The sequence below is a fragment of the Schistocerca cancellata genome, chromosome 5 (genome assembly GCF_023864275.1).
Source record: "Schistocerca cancellata isolate TAMUIC-IGC-003103 chromosome 5, iqSchCanc2.1, whole genome shotgun sequence".
NCBI classification, from domain to species: domain Eukaryota; kingdom Metazoa; phylum Arthropoda; class Insecta; order Orthoptera; family Acrididae; genus Schistocerca; species Schistocerca cancellata.
Window position 1 is genome coordinate 738,300,556 of NC_064630.1, and position 27,143 is coordinate 738,327,698.

The following is a 27,143-nucleotide window of genomic DNA, read 5'->3' on the forward strand; positions in this document are numbered from 1 at the left end:
CTGCACAAAACTGTTGTGCTCATGTATCCCTGTCATGTGACATGCCGAGCCATTGCATTCACAGTGGGGACAAGAATTTTCTCTCTACAGCACAGCTGCTATTTGTAATTCAATTGCTCATAATTGTGTGTCACAGTTGCTTTATTCTTTTAATGAGAAAAATTTTTTGTTTGTATTTTATGAGATGACTTCAACTCTCCTTTTAATTAAATTGTCCCATGTAACAATGTGTCGTATTTTTAAGACAACATAACCAGATTCTTCTTTTATGTCTTTGGCCTAATGAGAAAGAGTTCTGTTAACCTGTTTAGGTACCTCATTGTCTTTGGCTACATAACAGAAAGCAAGTTTCTCAGTGTAATATCTGCATTTATCAAATGTAATTTCTGAGAAGAAATATGCAAAGCTCATTGGGAAAGAATCAACTGCCTGTCACTTTATATGTTTCTTTCATTCTTTGAAGTTAAAAAATGGCTGCTATACAAAAAATAAAACAAGCAGTAGACTGGCAAAAATAATAATGAGTGAATACCTACTCTGAAATCTTAACAACAAAACCACAAAGTTTGACAAGATAGTGAAAAAGTCATTCAGGTCATGATGTCAATTTGAAGTGTATTGTGTTGAGGTTATTTGTGGTGTAACCATTTGTCAGAATTTATTTTGTTATGACAATTTGCAGAAGTTGTGTACAGTTGTAAAACATCCAGAATGCATCATGCACAAGACATAGTAAAGCAGGTGTTGTTTTTTCTTGTTGTAATTGTAGTATTCTTTTAATACAAAAAAAAAAAAGATTAAGTAGGCTTCTTTCTGTCGACATTATAAAGCTTTGAGATGGATGACATTTCTTTGTAGGTGTAAGCAGTTAGGAGACTGCAGAACAGTGTAATGAACTTTCATAGAAGTTTATAAAATGGATGTATTTGAAACAAGTTGCATTCAGAACCAGATGGTAAGCATTAAATTGTGTGTTTTTACTTCTTAGGTCTTCACACATAAGGCATGCAGTTGGCACGTGTGTTAAATGCTATGCATGTAAAATTGGCACTGAGTGTGCTATCATGTCAGCCCCTGCTCGTCTCCTACTCTCAATTCATTTATTCAGTTGACAGGCAAATCTGTGTAAGGCATGGATGGTTGATGTTAGATTGTAATTGTATTGCTAGTTGAATTTGCCTGTAAACATTATCTTCATGAAATTCTCACATTTTTTTAAATATTGACATTAAAGCACAGATGCATAGTTTTACAATTTCATATGAGAGTTATCTAAACAACTATTATTTTCGTGACAATATTTTGTTGCGGTACTTGGATAGATGTACTGTTTTGCATTCAGTATGTTTAGAAGTTTGCTTGACGTGTCTCTATTCATAGTTATTTTTGTCTGTCATAAGACTGATAAGTTTTAGACAACTTAAAATTGTGTTACTTATCACATAGGTGAGTAAAGCATGTCTGGAGGTGTATCAATTCAATCCTAAAATGTTCTACTGTGTGTACCAGTGGGCAATTTTTCTGTTTGCAAAGTAATCGCCCAAAGTTGAAGTGTGTGAACAACCATTATCAGATGTTCACATATATTTATTTATGCAACACTAATTCTTTTTGCTTTGTTATCAACAAGTCCTTGCCTAAAGAGACATTATATACCTAATTGTTTAAAAATGCTCATCTCAGTTACCCTATCTACCAGACAACAAGATGACTTTGTGACTAATCAAGTTTACAAACTGTGTTTTCATATGAAAAAGTTAACACTTTTGTAAACACTCGTGGAGTTTTCGTAGACAGAGTATATGACACTGATATGCAAATAGTCACGAAAAACAACAGGAAACTGCTGAGGTAGTGTTGTTCTGCGTCCTAAGGTAAGCTGCATCATCTTCATCATTGTCATACACCATCTTGTTCTTCCTTTGAATTCCGTGACACATGCAGTTGGAAAATTCCTCTTTTATATCCAGCAGCTTTATTCGGATAATTTCTCAAATAGTCAGAAGCCTTAATTGAGTTTCTCTAGCACATTGTAAACAACCTGCTGCTCCAGTTCTTGAAACCTTCCTCGATTTTGCCCACATAAAATTTAGCGTGTAAACATTCGCTTCTGTGGCATCAAATTTACTTCCTATGACACAGTAATTCATTGCCTCTACATCATGAGTAACCAGAAACTTAAAATTAGTTTTGTACTGTTTGTGTGAATCAGTTGTGACTGCAAACTCGTAGATCAACGTTTCTTGACAGAGTCACAGCTGTGATTGGCATCATTATCAGTCGCTATAATTTACTTTTCGTACATCATCAAGCAAACAGAATAACAACAGTATGTTATCCTCTTGGGTCCTTATTTCTGAATTGGCAGAAATAGTGCCAACAGTTCACTTCATCATCTGTTGCCAACCTTGAAAATCAACAGTGTGCTGAAAAGTGGTAGCTGCTCTTGTATGTAAACTATTGTATCTGTCCTGTAGAAATGTGTACAATTTCTGAGTGTTTGTCCATTTGTCAAGCCAGTTCAGTTCTGACTGTATTTTGACTCAGGCAAACTTCAGTTTAAATGTGGTAAATGTTCACAAGAAGAAAGATACATATGATGTATTCCCATGGTTGGGAGCACAGTGAAATATGCTACCCATTCATCACTACCCACCCCACATTTGACCATACTGGTGCCCCACTGCATCTCATTCCACCCTTCTAAAACAGTCAAATTAAATCCACATGTGACCTCAACTACCAATGCTTCATCTGCAAATGTAAGGCGACTCATGGATTAAGCTATTACAAGGTGTAAATGTGTTGACCTCAGCAAGCAAAGCTTTACCTGCGAATGTAAAAAGACACTGTATTTTTCAAATGACAAATTTTGGGAAAAAAGCCCTCATCTTATAGTTGGGTAAATACAGTACTATACGCAACAATATGGACGTCTGTACTGATTTAGCGCTGAACCATTACTCAATTGCCTCCAAGATCAGTACCATTACTGCTACTTTGAACTTTGTTTTTATACACCTTTATGTATGTAACTTTTCAGGCTTTCCCGGCAAGATCTTGACATGTGGAATAATCGGGTCTACTGCCGGATGTTTGTGTCACTCTGGCACAATATTTCTGCCACGTAACTTGTTGCCTTCTTCAGGTGCTACCTGAGACTGCCATGTTGGAGGATCTTGTCCAGTATTTATGCCCAGAGGGCGCTGGGTGCTCTCTTTGCCGTCCGCGCCCGCCTGGCGCTGCTTGTAATGTGTTGTCTCTTCCCCGGTGCTCTCTCGGACGTCTGCACCCGATTTGGGCACCACCGGTGGCAGCTCTCTGAGGCTTGTCCTGCGTCGGGCGTTCCATTCGCGGTCCACGCCCAGCAGGTGCTGCTCCTGAGGTTTTGGCCCCTCCCTGGTGCTCCCACGGATGTCTGTGCCCGGCTCATCCACCATCTGTGGTCGTGGCAGCTGTCTGGGGCCGGACCCGCATTTGGCGTTCTGTTCGTGGTCCGCGCCTGCTTGGCGCTGCTCCTGAGGTGTTGGCATTTCCCTGGTGCTCCCACGGACGTCTGCGACCGCCTCATCCACCATCTGCAGTTGTGGCAGCTGTCTGAGGCCCATCTCACGCCGGGGGCTCTGTTCGCGGTCCACGCCCACCTGGCGCTGCTTGTACAGTCTTGTTTCTTCCCCGGTGCTCCCTCGGACGTCTGGAAGAGGAGGCAAAGAAGGTGGCATACCTGCCATATGCTGGACCTATTTCTGCAAAGATCAGCAGAATTCTTTCAAAATATGATATAAAGAGTATCATCTGTCCAGGCCTCGAATGGAGTGCCCAACAAAGGACAGGCCTCAGAGAGCTGCCACAGATGGAGACCAAGTCGGGTGCGGATGTCTGAGGGAGCACCGGGGAAGAGACAACACATTACAAGCAGCGCCAGACGGGCGCGGACAGCAAAGAGAGCACCCAGCGCCCTCTGGGCATAAATACTGGACAAGATCCTCAGAGAGCTGCCACAGATGGAGACCAAGTCAGGCGCGGACGTCCGAGGGAGCACCGGGGAAGAGACAACACGTTACAAGCAGCGCCAGGCGGGCGCGGACTGCAAGGAGAACACCCAGCACCCTCTGGGCATGGACAAGATCCTCCAACACAGCAGTCTCAGGTAGCACCTGAAGAAGGTAACGAGTTACGTGGCTGAAATATTGTGCTAGAGCGACACAAACATCCGGAAGTAGACCCGATTATTCAACATGTCACCTTTATGTATGTTTGTGGGTGATGGGTTGCAATGTTTGTTGCTGTAAAACTGTTCTGGATATTTTTGTATCAGTGTGACAGCTTTCTATTAACATTCAAATTTTCACTGCATCTTTAATACTTTTTCTACACACAGCTTTAAACGTATTTATATTCATGTAAGTTTCCATTCAGAGGCTGCAGTGATTGCTCAGTTATGTCTGGCATGTGCTTCTCCCAGCGTACTGTATTTTATAATGCTGGCCATCTGTCACTACAACAGTTCAGATTCCATGCTTGTCTGCTAATTAGCAAGGCACCATTATCGGCAGCTCATCTCATATGCAGCTTTGTATAACACACTAGGTTACGCTGAAGATGACTTATCTCAATGCAAATGCTTTAATAAAATGGCCTGTGAAGAAAATGTTGTCCCTGATGAAAATGTCTGTTCTCAACAGTTGAAAAGCATGCATCTAGTACCGTTCCGACTATGGTTCAGTCTAAATTTTGTACTTGAAGATGCAGTGCACAATATAGGCATCAGATCTGACTAAAGAGTGTTACAGAACAAGCCCCACCCCTGGCCCCTGTGTCAGAGCTAGTGAGTCACCACTTTACTTCAACCCTTAATTTTGCAACATGCCATTAAAGTTATGTTGGTCAAAGCATCTCCAGTGTCCATCATTATTGCGCAGGCAACATAGCTTATGGTTCAGAACAATATAGTAGATATCAAGGTTATCTTAGTGTTGGAGTAAACAGTTGCCTTAAGCGATTGAGATGTCCCGGGTACATTTTGAATTACTTGTTTGCAGTTGGTTGAATATGTCAGATTTTATCTATCAACATACATTCCTTTGCATTTTAAATGAACACTTAAATGACACAGTACTTTACACACAATCATACACAAGAAAATCAATGTATTTGACTGCTCCATTGTTTGTACAGCAACCTCATCAAGACTCATCTATCAGAATTCAGCATCGATATTAAGTTCTAATAGTTCCCAAGTAAGTGAATTGAAATGACTCCTCGAATGCCCTGCAGAGCATCAAGAGAATGTACCCAACAGAGAATCTTGTCCAGAACATTCAGGATTGTATTGTATTGTATTTTTTATTGGTCCTGTTGTCTACATAGCAGCTTATGCATAAGACATTGGACAAGTCAAGTTATACATATACAGGCTGAAAGTCATTTCAAGGCATACATATTTAAGGTTACAATAATACACTTTACACGTAAGTATTTGTATAACACATTTCATAAATTTAAATATTCTTCAATGGAGTAAAAGCAGTGATGCTGTAAATATGACTTTAGAGATTTTCCAAATGTGATAGCTTTTATGTTTTCAGGAAGTTTGTTATAAAGCTTAACTCCTATGTGAAAAGTACCTTTTTGGCACAGTGCTGTGCTGATTTGAGTCATATGTAAGTTTCTCTTTTGTCTGGTAAAGTGCTCATGTATATCACAGTTTTTTTGCAGTCTCCTGTCCTTGCCTATTACATTTAATTTAAAGAACAAAAGGGTTTCCATAATGTATACACATGGTAATGGAGGAATACCAGATTTCTTAAACAGGGGTTTACAAGAGTCTCTAGGCTTGCACCCAAACAAGATTCTAATGCCCATTTTTTGTAGTTTAAAAGGGCTATTAGCTGTTTTAGAGTTTCCCCAGAAGGTGACCCCATATCTAAGACGAGGATGCCATGTTTTCTTTACAGAAGCAGGCTACATCTACATATACACTCTGCAAACCACTGTGAAATATACGGCAGACAATACATCCTATTGTGCCAGTTATTATTGCTTCCACCCATTCCATTTACCATTTACATATGGGGCACAGGAAGAATGACTGTGTAAATGTCTCTGTGTGTGCAGTAATTAATCTAATCTTGTCCTCACAATCCTTAAGGGAGCAATATGTAAGAGGCTGTTGTAAGTAGGCTTTCTCAGGATAGTTTCCATCTATCTTCAAGTGTTTGCCAGTTCAGTTTCTTTGCATCTCTGTGACAGACTCCCGTGGCTCAATGAAACCTGTGACAATTAGTACTATATTTTTATGTATAAATTCAGTATCCCGTTAGCCCTATGTGGTACAGCTTCCACTAACCCTATGTGATACAGGTCCCACATACTTAAGCAGTAGTCTAGGTTGTGTTGCCCAAATGATTTGTAATCAATCTCTTTTGGAGACTGATTGGATTTTCCTAATATTCTACCACAAAACCAAAGTCTGCCACCTGCTTTACCCACAACTGAGCCTACGTGATGGTTCCATTTCACATGTCTGCAAAGTGGTCCATCCAGGTGTTTGTATGAGTTAGCGGTTTCTAATTATTTACCAGTTGGTACTGTAGTAAAAGGATCCTATGTTTTTTCATTTTATGAAGTGCACAGTTTTACATTTTTGAACATTTACAAGTTACTAATCTTTGCACTACTTAGAAGTCTTATTGAGATCTGACTGATATTTACACAGCTATTTTCATACAATATTTCATTGTAGATGACTGCATCATCTGCAGAAAGTTTGAAGTTAACATTAATAAAGTCTGCAAGCTCATTAATATGTAACATGAACAGCAAGAGCCCAACACACATCCCTGGGGCATACCCGATCTTACTTCCTTATCTGTTGATAATTCTCCATCTGAGATAACATGCTGCATCCTCTTCACCAAAAAAATCTTTGATTCAATCACATATTTTGCTCGAGACCCCATTTGTTCTTACTTATCATAATAAACATGAATGTAGTACTGAGTCAAATGGTTCTTGAAAATACAGAAATACTACACCTGCCTGACTGCCTTGATCTATGGCTTTCAGGATGTTGTGTGAGAAAGGTGCGAGTTAAGTTTCTCATGATTGATGTTTTGGAATCTGCAGTGGTTGACGTAGATGAGGTCGTTCTGCTCGAGATACCTTAATATGTTTGAGCTTGGAATATGTTTTAAGATTCTACAACAAATGGATGTCAAGGATATTGGATGATAGTTCAGAGGACAACTGTTGCTACGCTTCTTGCAGACATGTATGACCTGTTCTTTCTTCCATCGACTGGGCATAGTTATTTGTTGGGGATCTGTGGTAGATAATATTTAAAACAAGGGCTGATTAAGACATAAAATATAGTATAGAATGTAATAAGGGATTCCATTGGCCATTGGACCATTGTTCAGGTTTAGCAATTTCGTCTGTTTCTCAATATTACTGACTGTAATATCTATATCACTCCATTGTTGCATCGATACAAGAATTAAATTAGGGGCAGTACCCCAGGATTTTCATTTGTAAAGGAACATTAGGAAACTAAGCTACCCTAAATTTCATTCCCTGTCTTGTTCATGTGTGTCTGGACACTAACTTTGGTATCACTAATAGCCTTTTCATATGACCAAAATTACTTTGTATCTTGCGAAAAAGTCTTCATTAATATTCTGCTACGGTAGTAACTTAGGCTTCATGCATTGTTGACTTGACAGCCAAATGCTTTCCATTCAGCATCTCGCTACCTTCAGTCCTGTGTTTTATTTTACTGCTTTATGCATTAGTTTCTGTTTCTTTAGCAGTTTTTTTTACAGCAACTGTGTACCATGGAGGGTGCTTTCCATCATGGGCTGTTCTACAAGGTTCATATCTATCAAGTGCATGGTCAGCTATTCTTCTAAACCTGAACCACAGTTTTCCTACATGCTTCTCAACAGAGCTTAATTTTTAAAGTTCCGTATTGATATACTAAACTGCTTCCTCTGTATCTAGTTTGCAAAAAATGTTAATCTTTATACTGGTTTCAGTTGCTCTTTGTAATTTGGCAATCATTGCTGCCACAATTTCCTCATGGTCACTGATAACCAGTTTCAGTATGGAGATTCTCAAAGAAGTCAGCTCTGTTTGTTGCTGTTAGATCCATTTGAGCGTTTGGAGTTTATTAGCACTCAACAGCGAGGTTATCATCACTCTCATGCTCATTAAAACAAACAAATGTGGATAAAAGTCTATAAAATTATTGCACGTGGTGAGGAGGAAGTCTATAAAATCTCAATCCCACGTACTCTCGTTAAGCCACGCAATCACTCTATCTCATACACATGAAGACAACTGAGAAAGGGTGAAAGGTGCTATGCCTGGGATAATAATAGATGTTAAACCATAGAAAAAATAAGATAGACAAAGGGAAATATGACTGGCTGACCTCCTACAAAAAACATGGGTGAGCCAATCACTCTGAGAACATATTAAGAATATCTCCCAAAAATTTTAGGAAACAAGTGGGACATATCATAACACTTTAAAACTTTCACCACGTTCATGTGAACATTACCTAAAACAGAGGGCAGATACATCGGTAAACCTGCTGCCGCCTTCTGGTCAGAAGATAAAAGACAATCTAATAAAATGTGGTGCACAGTGATCTGTATGCTACAAGCACCACACATTGGAGGGTCCTCTTGGCGGAGCAAGTAGTCTTGTGTCATAGGGCTATGCGAAAATGAATAGGGAGAACATCGTCCTGTTTGCTTGCCTGGAAGGTGGTACACCACTGCTGCATTGTAAGCTTTACTAGATGGACCTTATTGTCTGTTACTTCTAGTCAGTTATCTTCCCATGGATACATGACGCTGTACCTCAGTAGCGATATGAGAGTTCAGTGTGCCATCCTACTGCAAGCTAACCAAGGATCACGACATGTCTCCTTGGCTGCTACTTACGCTCTTTTGTTCTCTGCAGTACCCACATGTTCTGGACCTAGCAGCAAGGTACCTCCTCCGCAGCCTTTGTAAGTGGAGAAGGGCATCCTGGATATCCTGATTACTTTCTTAGCAGGATACAAAGGTAGTGGAGACTGAAGAGCACTCGGGGAGATGGGAAAGACGAGGAATCTAGCAGGCATGGCACATTCATCTGCTCTAGCACCCTCAGGATCGTGGATAATTCGGCATCAAATACAGTGAACTCTGGAGGCAATCAAGTCTTGATGATGTGATCTGGGAAAAGAACTGAGATACCAACGTGGCCTAGAAACATGACTGATTCTTTAAAAAGTAGAATGGTTTCCCTCATCTGTAAATTAAAAATGACAGGAACAATTTAAATTCACACACACACACACACACACACACACACTTATCCGCAGAAAACTGAAAACCTGTCTTTGAAGTCCACTCCTCTAACCTCCGCACAGTAAGCTGCAACTGATGAGTCAGTGTTGGGTGTTACTGTGGAGGAGGAACAGAAAACAGCAGAATCGTCCACAAATTAGGAGCATTGTACAGGGCGTCTTATCTTACATGTGATAGTGTTTACAGCTGGGCCAAAGAGGGTAACACTTAAGACACTGCCGTGAGGGACACTATTCTCCAGCTCAAAATGTCCCCGACAGCATGTCACCAACGTGGGACCTGAAAAACTGCTTAGACAGGAAAGTGCTTAGAGTCAATATATTTCTACCATGAGAAGGCTTCCAAACAATCTGTCCTAGGTAGTTCTTACAGAAAGCAATTAATGGTTCACAGGACATCTTGCCATGCCCACCACTTGAAAAACTATTTTTCTGAATCAGTTGTCGAATGATTAAAGTATTTTCCAGTGATGATAGTATGACTGAGATACTTATATATTTGTGAACTTAGATTTTCTCTTAAGTTTTCAGTTACATCTGGAGGTGAGTCTGGTGGCTGATAGAAAGATCCAATTAGACTTTTATTAGACTTTTATGCCTGCCCGTGATACTGACTGAGTCTTGCCCAGACAATCTTGCATGCAGTTTCATATCTCTCTGCTGCTGTTTTCGGGTGTTCACCAGTTTTGTGTATGCTGTATAATAGTGCTCCACACCATTGTTAGAACACCACTTCTAACTCTGATACTTCATTTCACATTGTTGTTAAGTTAATAATTAGGATTTTAATACTTGTGGCCGTAGGGAGCTTTTCTTTCAGTCTTACACTGACAGTACCCGCAGGGGGCTCCCGTCTTGGGAGTATGTGGGTGGCAACCACACGGGCCCTTAGCTAAGCCTGGCATTACTTCCACTTACTTGTGTCAGGCTTCTCCTGTTTCCTTTCCTATCCGGCCCCCCTCGGCCAACTCTTGGTTTCTTCAACCTCAACGGTATTAGGTTTCCGAGGCCCAAGGGTGTCTTTCACTTTCCTCTCTAGTATCTATTATCTACCCTTCGACCCAACGGCGAAACGAGCAGAAGAAGAATCTTATATCCCAGGTTCTCAACAATTCGTGGAGGCGGAAGAAGTCATGCCAGACGAACTGGCTGTAAAGGCGCCGCTCAGCCATCATCGAGCTCGCGGCAGTTTGTTGCAGTTCTGGTACCTGAAGTCACATGTCACATACATATGTGCCGTGATGAATTGTTCCAGAATCATAGTGTGTGGGTCACTTCCTCGCAAGCTGTAATTCACCTTAAACAAATTCACGCAAATGGCAGTTTCTCCTGTCATTTTCTCTAAAGACCAATGGCGATGGGATAAGGACGATGGTAGCAGGCTCTGTGTGAGACTGGAAGCTACTAGTCTGGACCTGCACATTGGCGGCAGGTGTGTGATGGTCGCCTTCCTGAGAGCCCGTGTGACTACTCGGGAATCCGGTCCTGCATCTGCGACTTAGCAGGCCTATTTTGGATGACCGCTGCCCACCCTGAATGGGGAAGGCCCTAGAAAATGTGGGCTAAACATCGGAAGTCACACTTGAACCGGGCTGGGAATCCGCTCCCAATAGGTCACTCCTTATACTGCAGACGTAAACAAAAGAAGAATGAAATGATTATGACAATAGGGACATGGAATGTCAGGACCCTCCTGGATGTGAACAATTACAGGCCAGAGAGAAGAACCGCTCTTATCACCCAAGAACTAGCCCAGCTAGATATAGACATAGCTGCCTTGAGTGAGACAAGACTCTCAGGTGCGGGACACATTAGTGAGGTACATTCAGGGTACACCATCTTCTGGAAGGGAAAGGATGCAGGAGAACCACGCATCCATGGTGCAGGATTTGCCGTAAAAACGAAAATAGTGAAAGATCTTCGACTTACACCTGTCTCAATTAATGAAAGACTGATGACTCTTAGAGTACCCATTGGTTCAGACAGATTCATCACCTTCGTCTCTGCATATGCTCCTACTTTAGACAGTGATGAAGACACGAAGAATCAGTTCTACCACCAACTGAATAGTACTCTCTCTAAAATACCCATTCAAGATAAATTAATTTTACTTGGTGATTTCAATGCCAGAGTGGGAAGGGACAACCCTTTTTGGAGAGACGTCATGGGTAAACAAGGGGTGGGAAACTGCAATGCAAATGGGTTGTTACTTCTTGGTCTATGTGCTGAGCACGAGCTTTTCATCTGCAATACCCAATTCCGTTTGTGTAACCGCTATAAGACCACATGGATGCACCCACGCTCCAAACATTGGCATCTTATAGACTATGTTATTACGCGACAGCGTGACAAGGAAGACATTCTCATCACAAAAGCAGCACTAAACATCGATGAGTGCTGGACTGACCATAGACTTTTAGTCAGCCGTTTGAGAGTACCAAAGTATCGCAAGCCACAATCCCACTTTTCAAACCCACCACGCAGAAAATTCAACATAAGCAACCTGAACCACAAAAACGTTCGCTCACACTTCCAAGACATACTGGCTGAACAACTTAACAAAGCTCCAGCAACCACAGATGATGTCGAACAAGAATGGACCACATTAAAGAACATCATCAAAGAAACTGCTGAGAATGTTTTTGGTTTTAGTGCACGGAAAAGAAGTGACTGGTTTGATGACAACCATGGAGAAATCCAAGCCATAATCAATGCAAAGTGGGATGCTTACCTATCCCTTGCTCAAGATCCGTCCTGTGCAGAAAAGAAAGCACACTTTCAAGAACTCAAGCAGAAATGTCAAAGTGAAATACGAGTAATCAAGAACAAATGGTGGCAACAGAAAGCCACAGAACTCCAAAATCTTTCCGATGCAAGGAACCTGCGTGGCTTCTACGCTGGTATTAAAGAGCTGTATGGACCTATCCGCTCCTCATCAGGAACACTGAAAGCTGCTGACAACTCCACCATTCTTACTGAAAGTCAGGACATCTTAAATCGTTGGAAAGAGCACTTCAGCTCACTGTTAAACTGCCCTTCTACTGCCGCTGGAGATTTTCTCAAAAATGTCCACAGTACCCTCCAAAACCCTGGATGGCTGATCCTCCAACTTTTCAAGAATTTTGCAAGGCACTCAAGAGTGTGAAACCTGGGAAGGCTCCTGGACCTGACAGCATCCCGATGGAGCTTATTGCCTCTAAAAACTAGACTCTTCCCACTCATTCTATTAATGTGGGAAACCCGCAAGGTACCAGCTGACTTGAAGAACTCCACAATTGTCACCATCTTCAAAAAGGGCGACAGAAGCATCTGTGGTAACTACTGGGGAATATCTCTGCTCACTGTCACTGGCAAAATTTTTGCAAGAATCCTTTTAAATCGCCTCCAGACACTTTCAGAGACTATACTACCTGAGTCTCAGTACGGGTTTCGACCTTCAAGAGGGACAATTGACATGATTTTCTGTGCATGACAACTACAGGAGAAGTGCAGAGAACAGCAAAAGCCTTTACTACTTGTTTTCTACGATCTAGAAAAGGCCTTTGATACAGTTCCCAGAGAAGCCATGTGGATGGTCTTAAAATGCTTCGGCTGCCCTAAACATTTTGTTGACCTGATTGAAGCTCTCCACGATGATATGACTGGACAGGTCCTCTGCCAGAATGCAACGACTGGTAAATTCCCAATAACAATTGGGCTTAAACAAGGATGCGTTCTTGCACCAACATTATTTGCATTGTATCTGGCAGCTGTGCTTTACAAGACAACCGTAAACAATGCAGGAATAGAACTTAAGTACAGGTTTGATGGAGGATTATTCAACCAGTCCAGACTCCATTCAAAAAGGTTCATCAGTACCACTCGTGTGACAGAGCTGCAGTATGCTGATGACAATGCTTCTCCAGCTCATTCACCTGCTGATTTGCAGCTGTCAGTTGATTCCTTCAGCAGGGTGTACGAACGATTTGGTCTCTCCATCAATATTCCAAAGACAAAGGTGATGGCGCAACCAACTCCTGGCTCCTCCGTTCCTGACTTCAGCATATCCATTTATGATACACCCTTGGAACAAGTGGACCATTTCCTCTACCTGGGAAGCATACTGTCATCGAACTGCTCATCTGGAAAAGATGTGGAGAATAGATTACGTGCTGCCCATGTAGCATTTGGACGTCTTACAAAGCGTGTCTTCCTGAATAAAGACCTAACACTGTGCACCAAACTGATGGTGTACAAAGCTGTAGTCATTTCCACCCTGCTATATGGTTGCAAAACCTGGACGTTATATCGCTGTGACCTGAAGAAACTAGAACGCTTCAACCAGCAGAAGCTAAGATATATCATGAACTTGGGATGACTTCATATCCAACACGGCTGTTCTTGAGAAAGCAAAAATGTATAGCATGGAAGCTCTTATCATTGGGCATCAACTCAGATGGGTCGGATATGTCCAGTGGATGAAAAATGACAGACTTCCACACCAAATGCTGTACAGCAGGGGCGGGCACACGTTGCACGCGGCTCATGAGCGCACAGCGCTGCACGTGTGCTGCTCGCATGCAAGCGTCGACCAGGGCTGTGGCGACAGCCGGCAGGTTGCGGCAGTGTAGTGCCAGGCTAAGCTGCGGACGTTGATGCGAAGCGAGCACTATGTAGTGAACGTTGTATTTCAAGAAACGGAGAAGTGGAGATTTGCTTTCTTTTAAAAAGTAATGGGAGAATCATTTTTTCTTTGTGCAAAAACGTGAAAATTCGAAATGTTTAATATGTGGCAGTATTCTCGCTGGTCAACGGAAGTTTAATATTGAAGGCCATTATAATAAATTTCACAAGGACGAGTACATTTATTGTCGGATTCTGAGCGGATGGGGAATTGACTGAGCTTAAGAAGAGCGATCTGACGATACCAGATGAATCTGTCGTAGTTGGCCGGCCAGAGTGGCCGAGCGGTTCTAGGCACTACAGTCTGGAACCGCGCAACCGCTATGGTCGCAGGTTCGAATCCAGCCTCGGGCATGGATGTGTGTGATGTCCTTAGGTTAGTTAGGATTAAGTAGTTCTAAGTGCTAGGGGACTGATGACCACAGCAGTTAAGTCCCATAGTGCTCAGAGCCATTTGAATTTGTCGTAGTTGCTGTTGTCACGAGAGATCTGCGACTTCCTCACGTCATGTCTCTCATCTAACTGATTTAACATTTTATGGAGCACTGTTTTCAAGTTTTCAGGACGACAACAATAATAGCACAGCGGTATGTGCAAGTTATAAGACTGCGCTTAATATAGCGAGAGCTGGAAAACCATTTGCTGAATTAATAAGTCTCGGTTAAGAGCAAACATCAGTGATGAAAATTTATGTAACTGTTTGTGTTTGTCTGTATGTAGAAATTTTGTTCCAGATATTAAACGTATTGTAAACTCCACCTGTGATAATTAAATAAAACGTATCGTAGGTAATAGGTACTCTTTCATACCATGATTTCTTTCAAGCACTACTACTAACCTTATTCATTCACTCAATAAAGCAAGCTAGGAAACAAAACGCATTACAGGGGAAGGAGCGGACAGAAGGTGTGGTGGGGATGGGAGATAAGCGGGTGGCGAGCTTGCCCCTGTGTGCACGCGGAACACCTGTTAACTGCACGCGTGCAAGTGCACCGCACATGTGCGGGATTCCTGCCCGTCCCTGCTGTACAGCGAAGTGAGCACAGTTAAAAAGGCCACGAGGTGCCCCTCTCAAACGTTATAAGGATCAGTACAAGAAAAATCTGAAAAACTTGAACATCGATCCGAGTAACTGGTCCACAATAGCAAAGACCAAAGTTGCTCAAATGCTCTTCAAAACTTTGAGCTGGAACGTCGAAGAATGGAGAATGACAAACGCCGGAGACGTAAACTCCTCCAGGCTCAGCCACGTCCTCCACCTTCCATCAGCTGTAATGTCTGTGGCCGCCTGTTCCACGCTAGGATTGGATTGCTAAGCCATCAACGACACTTCCACGCCTGAACCGTGACAAACGAAATCTCAGGAGAGAAATGAAAACTCGGATACGAGTATCAGCCGACGACACTGACAGTTCTGGATCCTTTACAGCTGTTGTTAACTGAACTGAATGATGAGTCACCTAATCTTAAAAAACATTTGTGCTCACTGTAGACATTTTCAGTTATCTGGGTGTAGCCTATGATGTGTGTTGCATACCTGACCCATTTAGGGGACAGTTCAGTGCTCAGTTATGTGATCAAAGTCCAGGAGGTCACAACATAGCTTGTAATAGAACTGTTGAAGTCTCTGACTCAAACCTTTCACTCAATGCAGAACCAGCAGTTCATGGGCAGTTCTGGGAATAATGCTACATATTGTAAGCTGTATTGTAATTCTGTGTGCAAAGCTAGTCTTCTCAACCTTTTCTGCCAGTTACTGGAATGATTCAGATGTGACCTCAGAACCAAAATGACAGGCATAATTTGTTCCAACATGTGCCAGAATCTGCAGTTGGTTGCACCCTCTCCCTCAATGGTTGCCGGAATAGCCTTATCAACATGTTGAGTGAGCCCCCCTGGCATACATTCTTGGTTGCATCTTGTTTGATTTTCATCCTTTGATGCCATTTCCCTAACGGATACCGTTACTTGCTGTATGTTTGAATTTCCAATGATTAATAGAACCCTAGCGCTTACATTTGCCTCCTCTTGATGTAGGACATGGAAGGTTTCCCAGTGGGTGAAGTGTCTCCCCTGTCTCAGTCTTGGTTTCAGTGAAAGAGTGAAAGACACACCTCGGATTTGTTGGTTAGAGGGGTCAGTATAACACTCTGAGTTCTCTTCAGTCTCTGTCTCCTCTGTACAGGACACCTAACCCTACCACTGACATGCCACTGGCAGTCAAGTGTACGAGTAGTGATAGATCCTGTACTTCCTGTAGAAGAGAGAGGATATACAGGAGAGGGTAATACTTAAGGTACATTTGTTATCTCTGGTGCACAACTTCTGAGAGCTCTCCCAACTCACCCTTTCACAGATTCCTATCACTTGACAGTAATTAGGGTGATTTTCAGCTGCTTGCGAATGCCAACTAAATCTTCCTTTGTTCGAGAACAGCATTCTCAGTGGTGCTGCACTGTGACTGATGCAGTGTTTTACAAAACAGTAAACAAATCCCTTTAAAATAAATCTGCTGATTTTCTTTTAGTTCTGGATATGCCAAGTGAAAAGTATTACTGATGTCCTTTAAGAACGTAAGCAAAAGAGGTATAATTTTGTTTGCTAATAGGGCATGCCAAGTTGCTGCTAATGAGATCACAGATGCAGCAGCCAAGTGGGTGTGCAATGAGAATTCTGTGACTTCATATGAGGTGCATCTGCTGCTGACATTAACGGTTGTGGATATGTTTATAAAGAGAGTAACTGCAAACACATGAAAATCCTAGTTTGCATTCCTGAAGGGTACTGCACTTCAATACATGGCATCCTCCTCCGTCATGGTGAGCCTGCTGAATGCATTGCCACCTGCTAAATGCATTGCATGTGACACCATTATGACAGTGTTCCATATTTTGACTGACTGGTGCCTGTGTGCAGATACTAGGACATTAAAAGGTTTGACTGGTAACATTGCTCTACTCTTAAGTCACAATTGGATGCGTGCCCAATGTTATGAGGAAACAAGACTCTTTTCTTAGTTGTTAAGCAGCAGGTTTTAATGTTTGAGTGGCTGGCTTCTTCCTTCATTTTATATTGGTGGCCAGCCAACCATTTATTTGCAGAAAACTTGTAGTGTCCTTTATCCAAGTAACTGTCAGTTGAGACTGCTATATTTTTCTTCTTTGTTTTATATATTTATTTTTAAACTATAATTTTAATTGTGTAAAAAGGTACCTGTTAAATGTTGTAGGCTCATTCACTCAGTATGATTTTTTAATCTGAGACAGACTGGAATTGGACAGTGTTGAATAGGTGAAAGCATCATCATTATCAATTAAATTAACCCATGAAAAGGCCACCATTCTCGTTACACTTTTGCATACTTTGGTTGCTTCATGAACCAGGCTTCAGTTACCTGAAAATACATCACATTTTATCTCTCAGCGAACATTCCTTCAGTGCTGGGAATATTATAAATGGACTATCCTCCATAGAATATGTCCTCCAGAAAAACAGTTATTTGACAGTGGACACAGAAGCATTAGTATTAAAAAAGTAAATATCCTAAACCTCAAACCATTTGTGCTCATACATTTTACAGTTGATGTTAGGGATATGACATAAATTATCATAATCATAGGATTTATCCGTAATTGAGGTATTGAGATAGGAAAGAATCTAAGTTACTGGAGCAAAGAAAAGGTCAGTTTTTCTGTGGAAACATAGTGAGGACCCATGCTAGCAGCATGGTAAAGCCAGTAAGTTATTAGATGAGATGGTTTAGTTTCTGTAGTTGTTCGTAGTAGCAAGGGTAAAGGCCTTGCAAACACCACTTTAAGTGTTGAGGCATAAAAAAATAGATCATGTGCCAATAGAAAGGAGACAATTGCAAATGAACGATCAGCCTCATGGACACAAGTATATGATGCTGAATTAATCAAAGATCACTTTTTGTCTTTGCTGACATAGAAAGTTATTTTTGAAGGCGTATTTCAGCTAGCTTTTTCCACAACGAGCATTGATGACTGATTTTATTGTCAGGTTTTCAGAAAACACTTCAAGAAGCTTTCATTTTATTGCTCCTGTTCAGATATTTGTGTGACTTGTGACCAAATAGTAATCGAAAAGGAAGTAAGCAGAGAAGATGAAAAGCATAGAAAGCCACGAAACACTTATTATGAAGATGCAGCAAGGGATATTCACAGTGATGTTGAACCATTCCGATATTTTTATAGCAGGCAGTTGTACAAAAAAACAGCTGTGCCTGCCTATTGATGATGCTGAGAAAAGTTTCATGTGTTTGTGGCATACGAGTTGGTTTCACGAGAAGTTTATAAACTCCTTTTAACACATCTACATATGTTTTTCACTTCTCCTGTAATGGAAATACAACTTTTGTGACGTCCATGCTTTCCCTTTTCAACGCTTCAATTATTTTTATCACTTTTTTCTGTGTCTAATCGCACTTTTTTTTTTAGCTATTTCCTAACATTTCAAGGACAATTTGATGACAGTTATTAACAGAGTTATTAACAGAGAATAAGTGAAAAGATAGAAAAGGAGCTGTGTGAAGAACAGCATGGGTTTAGGAAAGGAAGGAGCACAATCGACCTGATATTTTCTATCCGTCAACTGATGGAAAAAAGTTGGGAGTATAACAAAAGGGTGATAATGGTTTTTATAGACATAGAAAAGGCATATGACTCAGTTGACAGGGAAAGACTCTGGGAAGAACTGAAGAAGATAGATATAGAAGATGGATACATTAATGTTATAAAGACAATGTACAGAGGCCACAATTGTAGAATTAGAACACCATTGGGGAACTCTGAATACTTCGAAATAAGACAAGGACTTAAGCAAGGAAGTATTCTATCTCCTGCGCTTTTTACTGTTGTGATGGAGGGAATGAATAGGGCAGTTAAAGATATAGTAAAAGAAAAAGACAAAAAGATGATTTTTGCAGATGATATGGTAATATGGGGTGATAAAGAGGTAGATGTACAGTTACAGCTTGATGCGTGGAAGGAAATAATGAAAAGGTATGGATTAAGAATAAATAAAGATAAGAGTGAAGTAATGGTATTTGGAAGAGAGAGAGGAATCAATGGAAATATTACCTTGAATGGAGAACCCCTCAAAGTGGTAGAAAGTTTCACTTATTTAGGGAGTGAAATATCTAGGGATGGAAGAATAACTAACGAAATTAATAGGAGGTTACAGAAGGGAGGCAATTTCTACCAAACAATAAAACATCTGATTTGGAATAATGAAGTTTCAGAAAGAGCAAAACTCCTGATGTATAAGAATTATTACTTCCCTATTGTCACCTATGGTGGAGAAACATGGACAATGAAAGAAAGGGACTGGAGCAGACTGCAAGCAGGGGAAATGAAATTTCTCAGAGCAGTTAAGGGAAAAACAAGAATGGACAGAGTAAGGAATGTAGAGATTAGAAAGGACCTCAAACAAGAAAGTATGAGAGAAGAAATTGAAAGAAAGAGATTAAGATGGTATGGGCATGTTAAGAGGATGCATGGGCAGAGACTCCCCAAAATTATGGAAGAACTAAAGATGGATGGGAAACGACCTAGAGGGCGCCCAAGAACATGGTGGAAAATGGGAGTGAGAATATCTGTTGAAAGGAGAGGTGTGACCTGGCAGCAAGTGGAGGAAGAAAAGTGGTGGGAGGACCGAGCCAAATGGAGAGGACTCGTCAGCACCCAGACCCGGCAGTAGCTGGAGCGGGATTCGGATATAGATAGATAGATAGAATTATTTTTATGTGCTACTTGTTAAATGAAACTGCTTGTCTTTGCATTGTGTGGCTTATGCCATACATATACCAGAAACTACTGGTATTGCAAGAATTCACAAGTAGTAGTGACTGAGACCAGTGCAGAGGAGACAAAATGCATATATACTTATAGTTTCTGAAATGGCTTTAAGCATCTCAGTGCTGACGTTTGTCAACATTGTAACTATAATTTCTCAACATGTATTTAGTCTTCTATTTTGATATCCAGTTTTCTTCCTCTTAACCCCCCCCCCCCCCTACTCCCCTCCGTCTCACACACACACACACACACACACACACACACACACACACACACACACACACAACATAACTAATTACACTAATTAAATTTAAGTTTGATAACAATAATTCATACACCTTACTATCCTGCACATAATACCATTGTAATAACTCTTGCTGTTTCACCACTGGATCATAATTGGCATTTAACTACAGTTATACTTCTCTGGATGGGGAACAAAAACCAGCCAGCAACTTCATCAATCAGTTCAGCTTAATTTGAAAGCAGAAATATATTTCAATTCTGTGTATTTATCTTGGTTCCTCATGTTAAAGTCTGTCATTCCTATGTTCCAACTCATTTTGAAACTCCACCGTATGATTTTTCCCTGAAGGTAGCTCAGCATCAGCATTAGTGTTAACAATCTAACCGAAAAACATTTATGCAGTATGGAAATGCCCTGAATTATTAATAAATTAAATGCAAATAAACCTGCTACTATATGAGGCCTGTTTTTCAGTGGCTGGTGTAGTTTTGTCTGTAGTGTACAAATTTAGAACTAATTATTAGTTGTTATACTCTTACATGCTCCTGATTTTTATTGTAAATGTTTTCCTCCTTCCTGTATAAACATTTTGCATAGTTTACACATTGCTGCATTGTCTGGTGGATGGTTCTGATTAGATTATAGCACTGTACTTCTTCAGTCTTGGTTGACTGCATTTTATCTATGTGTTGTAAGAATATTAACCGTGAAGCCATTACATCTTTTTATATTTTAAAATATACATTCTTCTGCAATGATTGATTACCATTGTCCTCAAGCTTAACCTTATTCATATAACTTCCCAGGTGTCAGAGCTTTCATTCGCACATAGTGGCATATTTAGAAAATTTTCCTGTGGTGCATGAATTGTTTTTGAAGTCGGCTTCATGTCAGCTTCAGTGCAATGCAAGGGAGAAGTATGGTTATATTCCAGGGCAGAAGACTGCACCCAGCCTGGTTGCACTCGACTCTGAGTTTACACCAACTGTGGAGATGATGGTGGATGATTATGATGATGAAAGAACACTTGATGAAGAAGAAGCATTAGAAGCAACAGAGGATCCAGCCACAGAACTATCCACACTACAAAGAGAGGGTAGGTATGACAGAATCAGCATTGGGGGTGGGGGGAGGAGGAATGGAATATGATGGCTATGGCTTTAGAACATCTGATTGATTAAACACTTTTCCTGATCGTGCCGATTCACAGTCTTTTCTGAAACTCTGTTGAATAGTGCACCAAAAGCTTTATCGTCTCCCACTCTAAGCCTTCGTTAGATTTCTTTCATATCTATTGCAGCAGTAAGTTAGAAACTAATTTGTGATTTTATTTCATGAGAAAGCCAATAGAGAAATAAATCATAGAAGGAGTAAAAGTAACCACTCATCATACAGCTGAGGCATTGAGGTTCAAGAGAAACATAAAGAACACAGAAATAATTGCTAAGATTTCAATGTTCTTCCTTGAAGCTGACTAGCAACACCACACACATATACATGCGTGGCTAAATTATCCCAGCATTGCAGCCCAACAGGCATGGGAGGTGTTATGTGGAGTAGGGCTGTCACCAAATTCACCCCAACGTAACAACTTACACTAGCCATACTGCACCACTCAGACAAAGATCGAGTTCCCATAATACCAGAACTCGCAGCACTTGAAGATGGCTTGGTCAGTTCTGGAACTATTGTGAATAAAATAGAAATAACAACTCGGCAGAAAATCTGGAAACACACTGTTAAATCATTAATCAGTCACAATGTAACCAGCTGTTCCACTGTGTGTGTGTGTGTGTGTGTGTGTGTGTGTGTGTGTGTTTCTGTTCTTTTGACCACTCAATATCTGAACTATATGATGAATTGCTATACATTTACTCCTTCCATAATCTGTATTCTGCCAAAACTTAACATACTAGTAAAGAAAAAAAAGCTGTGTGGAGCAAAAAAGGAGGTTACAGAGTTGATAATAGACATTGTGTAGGAACACACATGATTAAAATGTCCTCCAGGCCCAAAACAGTGGGGAGAGAAGAAAAGAACTTGTTACATTGTGTGGAAATGAATTTATAGTTTTGATTATGACATGTAATTTGTTTTATTGTTGGTCTGGGTTGACAAAACATTGCACTGACACCAGGCCTCGTATGTCTCACTAGAATTCTCCAAAATATCTTCTCTAGCCCTGGTAATGGGTCAGTACATTAGCACTTATGAGTATATCTTTTGGTGTGAGTCCATTTACTCTGCTGGATAGTTGTTTTGCTTGTCCAGTATTTTGCTTCATATTTTTCAATTTCATTGATTTGCAACAAAACCCACCTGTAAATTTTTAAAAATGCATTGAAATTTAGTGCTTTATGTCGCACCACCCCTCCCCGACTTATGTGAATGAAATTATGAAGTGATGGATGTACTTTACTAGAACTGATTAATTTTACAGGCAGCTAGTAGGAGTCATTGTATTAGTACTCCTTTGATGTTTAATCTGCAGTGTACCAACTGTACAACTGTCATTTCATTTGAGATGGAATTATGCTTTAAGGTATTATTATCTGCTATTATTAGGTAGGTATTATTATTTTCTATAACCACTGACTATTAAGAATAAGGTGGGACATATTGCAATATAGTCCTTCAAGAAGTCCCTTCAATCTTTTTTTTTAGTTACAGACATAGATTTATACATCTCACATTTTATTTTTCATACACACACTTCAAGCATGAGGTTCTCTTCACAGATCAAGGGCATACGATGGAGTAAGTGTATTTCCGCACAAAGATATAGGACCAATCATTAGTGCCACTTTTTTCAACATTAGAAACTGAGCCAACTCTCAAAAATAGTCATGAATGTGAATAACACATACTTTGGAAATGGAACTAACATTAGAAACAGAATGGACATGTAAAAAAGTCATAAATCTATGCAACACATATGTACACAAGTTGTATGAAATGGTGCAATAATACTGTGATTTGCCTGCTGTAAGTCAAAATTCACAACAGCTCAGTTAGGGGTGACCTTTCTTATTTTGTCATTGTTTATGAAACTTGGCTGTACTGAGATGAAGATTATCATGGCCAGTGACTGGGGAACACAGTTTCCACCATTCTTTTTGCGTTATCATTTAGTTTAACACCTACTCGAAATGATTAACTTTGTAGTCATACATATATTTTTATAATCAATTTCAGCGTCAATTATTTGTGTGTACACCATTTTTTTATGAGCATTTACTGTTGGAAGATAAAGGAAAAGGCAATAAAAGGTTGTGTCTGTTTCTAATGACAGTAAACCAACACAAAACATATCTATGAACAAATTTCAAAAGATCAGTGAAGAACTCTAAACTATATTAGAAGAGTATGTTCACCCTAACCTTTCCTTTTCTTCTTCTTTTTTTTTTGGGGGGGGGGGGGGGGGATACAAATCTTCTTGAATTTCATATGCAGTTGGCAATTAATGAAATAAAAACTGAAGCGAAGAGAATTTTAGCAAGAACAACACCTGGAGGATGACATATCCAAACACAAAACAACAAAAACCAGATTTAGCACCCAGTTTTTATTACCAGGAAATTGATATTATTAAAATATGGGGGAAAGAAAATGGAGGAGGCAGTCCATGAATTGATAAAGAAAATATTGATGAAGGAGGTAATGCCTAAGGATTGGAACATGGGAATTATCTGCCCATTAGATAAAAAGGGCGACAAGTCAAAATGTAGCAATTATCATGGAATCACTCTCTTGGACGTAACATGTAAGATATTTAGTAAACTTTTAGCCTCCAGGCTTGAAGGGATGATAGAAGGGATATTGGGGGACTATCAGGTTGGATTTAGAAGGAACAGATCTATGATGGATCAGATATTTTTATTAAGATAACTGCTACTGAAGTTTAATGAGTATAACAAGCAATTAACATGTGTTGTACATTGATTTTAAGCAAGCACACGACAGCCTACACAGGAAGAAAATTACACAGATCATGAAAGAATTTAGAATCCCTCTGAAACTGATCAATTTAACAGAAATGAAAACAACTGTGTGTAAAGTAAGAATAGAGCAAGAGCTGTCTGTTGAATTCCAAGTACAGAGGGGGCTACAACAGGGAGATGTAATCTCTACAATGCTATTTAATTTAGTTTTAGAAAAGGTGACGCTGCAAATGCTGATAAACCCAGGAGGAACAATACTTAATCGGCATGTTCAAGTGGTAGCATATGCGGATGACATAGCATTACTGGCAAGGAATGTAATGTCACTAACGGGGACCTATGATACGTTAGAGGAAGCAGCAAGAGTAGTAGGTTTAGAAACATGAACAAAACAAAGTACATGGTGATGGGCGAGCCCAATATAAATGGCCAAAAGAATTCAATAGTAATGAATGGGAAAGAATATGAAAGAGTGAAAACATTTAAATATTTAGGTTCTGTAATAATGGAGGACAATAAAGTAGCATTAGAAATTCAAGAAAGGATAGCGAATGGAAATAGTTGCCTTGCAGAATGTATTTAATTCCAGAAATGTTAGTACGAATACAAAGATTAAAATATATACAAACATATTAAAACCTATAGTAATATATGGATCAGAAGGCTGGCTATTGACATTAGAGGAGAAGAGCTGGTTATTTAGATGGGAAAGAAAGATGCTTAGAAGGATTTTTGGAGCAGTGAGAGAGTAATATGGCTGGAGAGTAAGGACAAATGTAGAACTTCAAAGACTGAACAGATGGAAATTTTGTTAAAATTAAGCAGGGAAGAATAGGAGGGGCAGGACATGTACAGAGAATGCCAGAAACCCCGAGTGTCAAGAAAGTTTCCATGGGAAAACCTGACGAGAGAAGGAGAAGAGGTAGGCCCAGGAAAAGGTGTCTGGACGAAATGGAAGAAGATCTAAAGGTGATGGGAATAAGAAATTGGAGAAGGAAGGTGATGGACAAAGAAGAATGGAGGCAGGTGATACAGGAGGCCAAGGTTCTTCAAGGACTGTAGAGCCAACCAAGAAGAAGAAGAAGGCAAAGAACCATTCAAAGGATTGACAAGTTTTACATCTCCGATGGAAAGTATATTGTCATTTAACATGGAAAAATGTACTCTCAGCAGTTTTTCTACATATGTATCCTGAAGCGACTTGTCATTCACAGGTCAGAAGATAACAATTTTATGTGGCTGAAACAGGCCATGCATGAATAATACTCTTATTGCATATGGAAATAAATAATAAAAAAAGTAAAAACAGAGTGTGATCAGTCATAGAATTGAAAAGCAACGTTTAATATCGTGGCATTGATTGGCAGCCATGTCCAGAATAATGTTGGAAAATGATTTCACTTCCTGCACCATCAGAAACTCCAGCCATAAAGAACGTTTTCATAAGGAACGAGCAGCAATTTTTGTTTCATTCTAGGGAACCTGTCCTCATCCCAAAGTTCGGTTAGAATACCGCTTTTCTTTATTAGGTATTAGTATGTTGGAGTGCCATCCTTCAACCAGTCAACTGAATTATCCTGTTATAGGGAGTCCAAACCATTGTGCAATGAGCCTTGTCACTGATACTAATCATTATTAGAGGTGAAAGACATGATAAAAGGCCGAAAAATATCTATGACTATATGGGGACTAAACCATGGCTCTTCAGATAAATCGTCTAACCAAGTGAGCTAATAGTCTCTTTTAAACTGCAGTGGTAAATGTGAATCCCAAAAAAAGCTTCCAAATTGCAACTATTGCTCATGGTCAGATGATCACTATCTTGTCACAGCAATTCTGTAGCAAGTCCTAACAGACATCTTAATGAGTTGTACCTAATCACTGGTCATAGGGTCATCACTATTTAAACGAGGGGTGTCTTTTAGATTACCAGGGCCACATTGGAAGAAGACAAGTGCCTTTGGGCTGCACATAATGTGCTTAACATTAACAGTAACTACTGGAGGAAAACAGAATGTGGGGTGGACCAATGAGAGAAGACCATTGTGGGACATTAGTTTCAAATTGAAAATATTCAGTTTATTATGACTTCACATAAACAGAATTTTGTGGACTCACTTTTTTTTTGTCTGGCCTTGTTATAGAGCTCAGTTCTTGGCACGCAGTGAAACTTTCTTTGGGCTGCAAGCAGGCCGTGTTTTGGACACCCCTGATCTAAACCTTTCTTTGCTGACCTCCTTTGACGGCAAGGTGGTCTTTATAGAACATAATGCTCCCTTGTAATTATTTCTTTGTTGTAAAACTGTATTGGTATTAATCATTCTTTTGTTTAATGGGAGAACCATCTTTATATGGGTTTGGTTTTATCTGTGCAGTCGTAATTCTTCTTGTATTCCTTGCAGTCATTTGTCAAGATTCTCACATTTGTAGTGCTTCTACCAGTGTTGATGTATCTGAATCAGGTAACTCTTTAGAATGATGAAAAACATATTCATCCATTTTTCCAAGTTTAGATATTCTGGAAAATCTTCTCAGTAGCTGAATATCCTTAAATGGTTCAACATCTTTTTGTTAAGACTGAACTCTTCTATTTTCATATGTGGTTACCTCTTGTAAATTATACTTATTTGAGTAGTAGCAGGTTTGAATTTAACATCTTGTTACCCTGTTTCTGCTGCTTCATCCTCTTATTCATTTGTGAATGGAATAAATAGTTCTGATCTTTTGGATGATAAGAAGTGGTTGATTTTACTGAAACCTTTTAAACTAGTTCCTCATTGAAAACGACATCCCTTGAATTTAGTAACCTCCAATGACTAGGTTCAAATAAGTTGTATGGTGTACTTTCTTCACAGTATCCCACATGTAGAAATTTAGTGTTTTTTCCCCTCCTAATGACCTTTGAAATTTAGATATGTGCTTTATTTGCTACCAACTATTCTTGGGTGTGAAGATCTAGTTTCTTTCCTGACAATACTTCCTCAGGCATAATTTTGTTCAGAGACTTTGTAAGTGATCTGTTGGAAAGAGGCTCTGCTCTAGAGACTGCTTCTGTGCAGAACTTCATCGGTATCTTAGATTTGAATGGTCTAGTTAGGACAATTTCACGACATCAT

The 27,143-nt window shown here is 40.0% G+C and overlaps 1 protein-coding gene across 7 annotated transcripts in view; it reads left to right on the forward strand.

Moving 5' to 3' along the window:
- The window catches only part of LOC126187307 (mesoderm induction early response protein 1), a 177,540-nt gene that overhangs the window by 52,305 nt on the left and 98,092 nt on the right, over positions 1 to 27,143 (forward strand). For 2 of the 7 annotated variants that reach the window (XM_049928299.1, XM_049928306.1), the window contains exon 3: positions 21,021 to 21,182. The exons of 2 other annotated variants lie outside the window; for them this stretch is intronic. In XM_049928299.1, the coding sequence (XP_049784256.1) occupies positions 21,021 to 21,182 (162 nt within the window). Of the gene's footprint in view, positions 1 to 858; positions 956 to 21,020; positions 21,183 to 27,143 lie in introns of those variants that run through there. 3 more of the 7 variants (XM_049928301.1, XM_049928305.1, XM_049928303.1) reach the window with 3 other exon arrangements.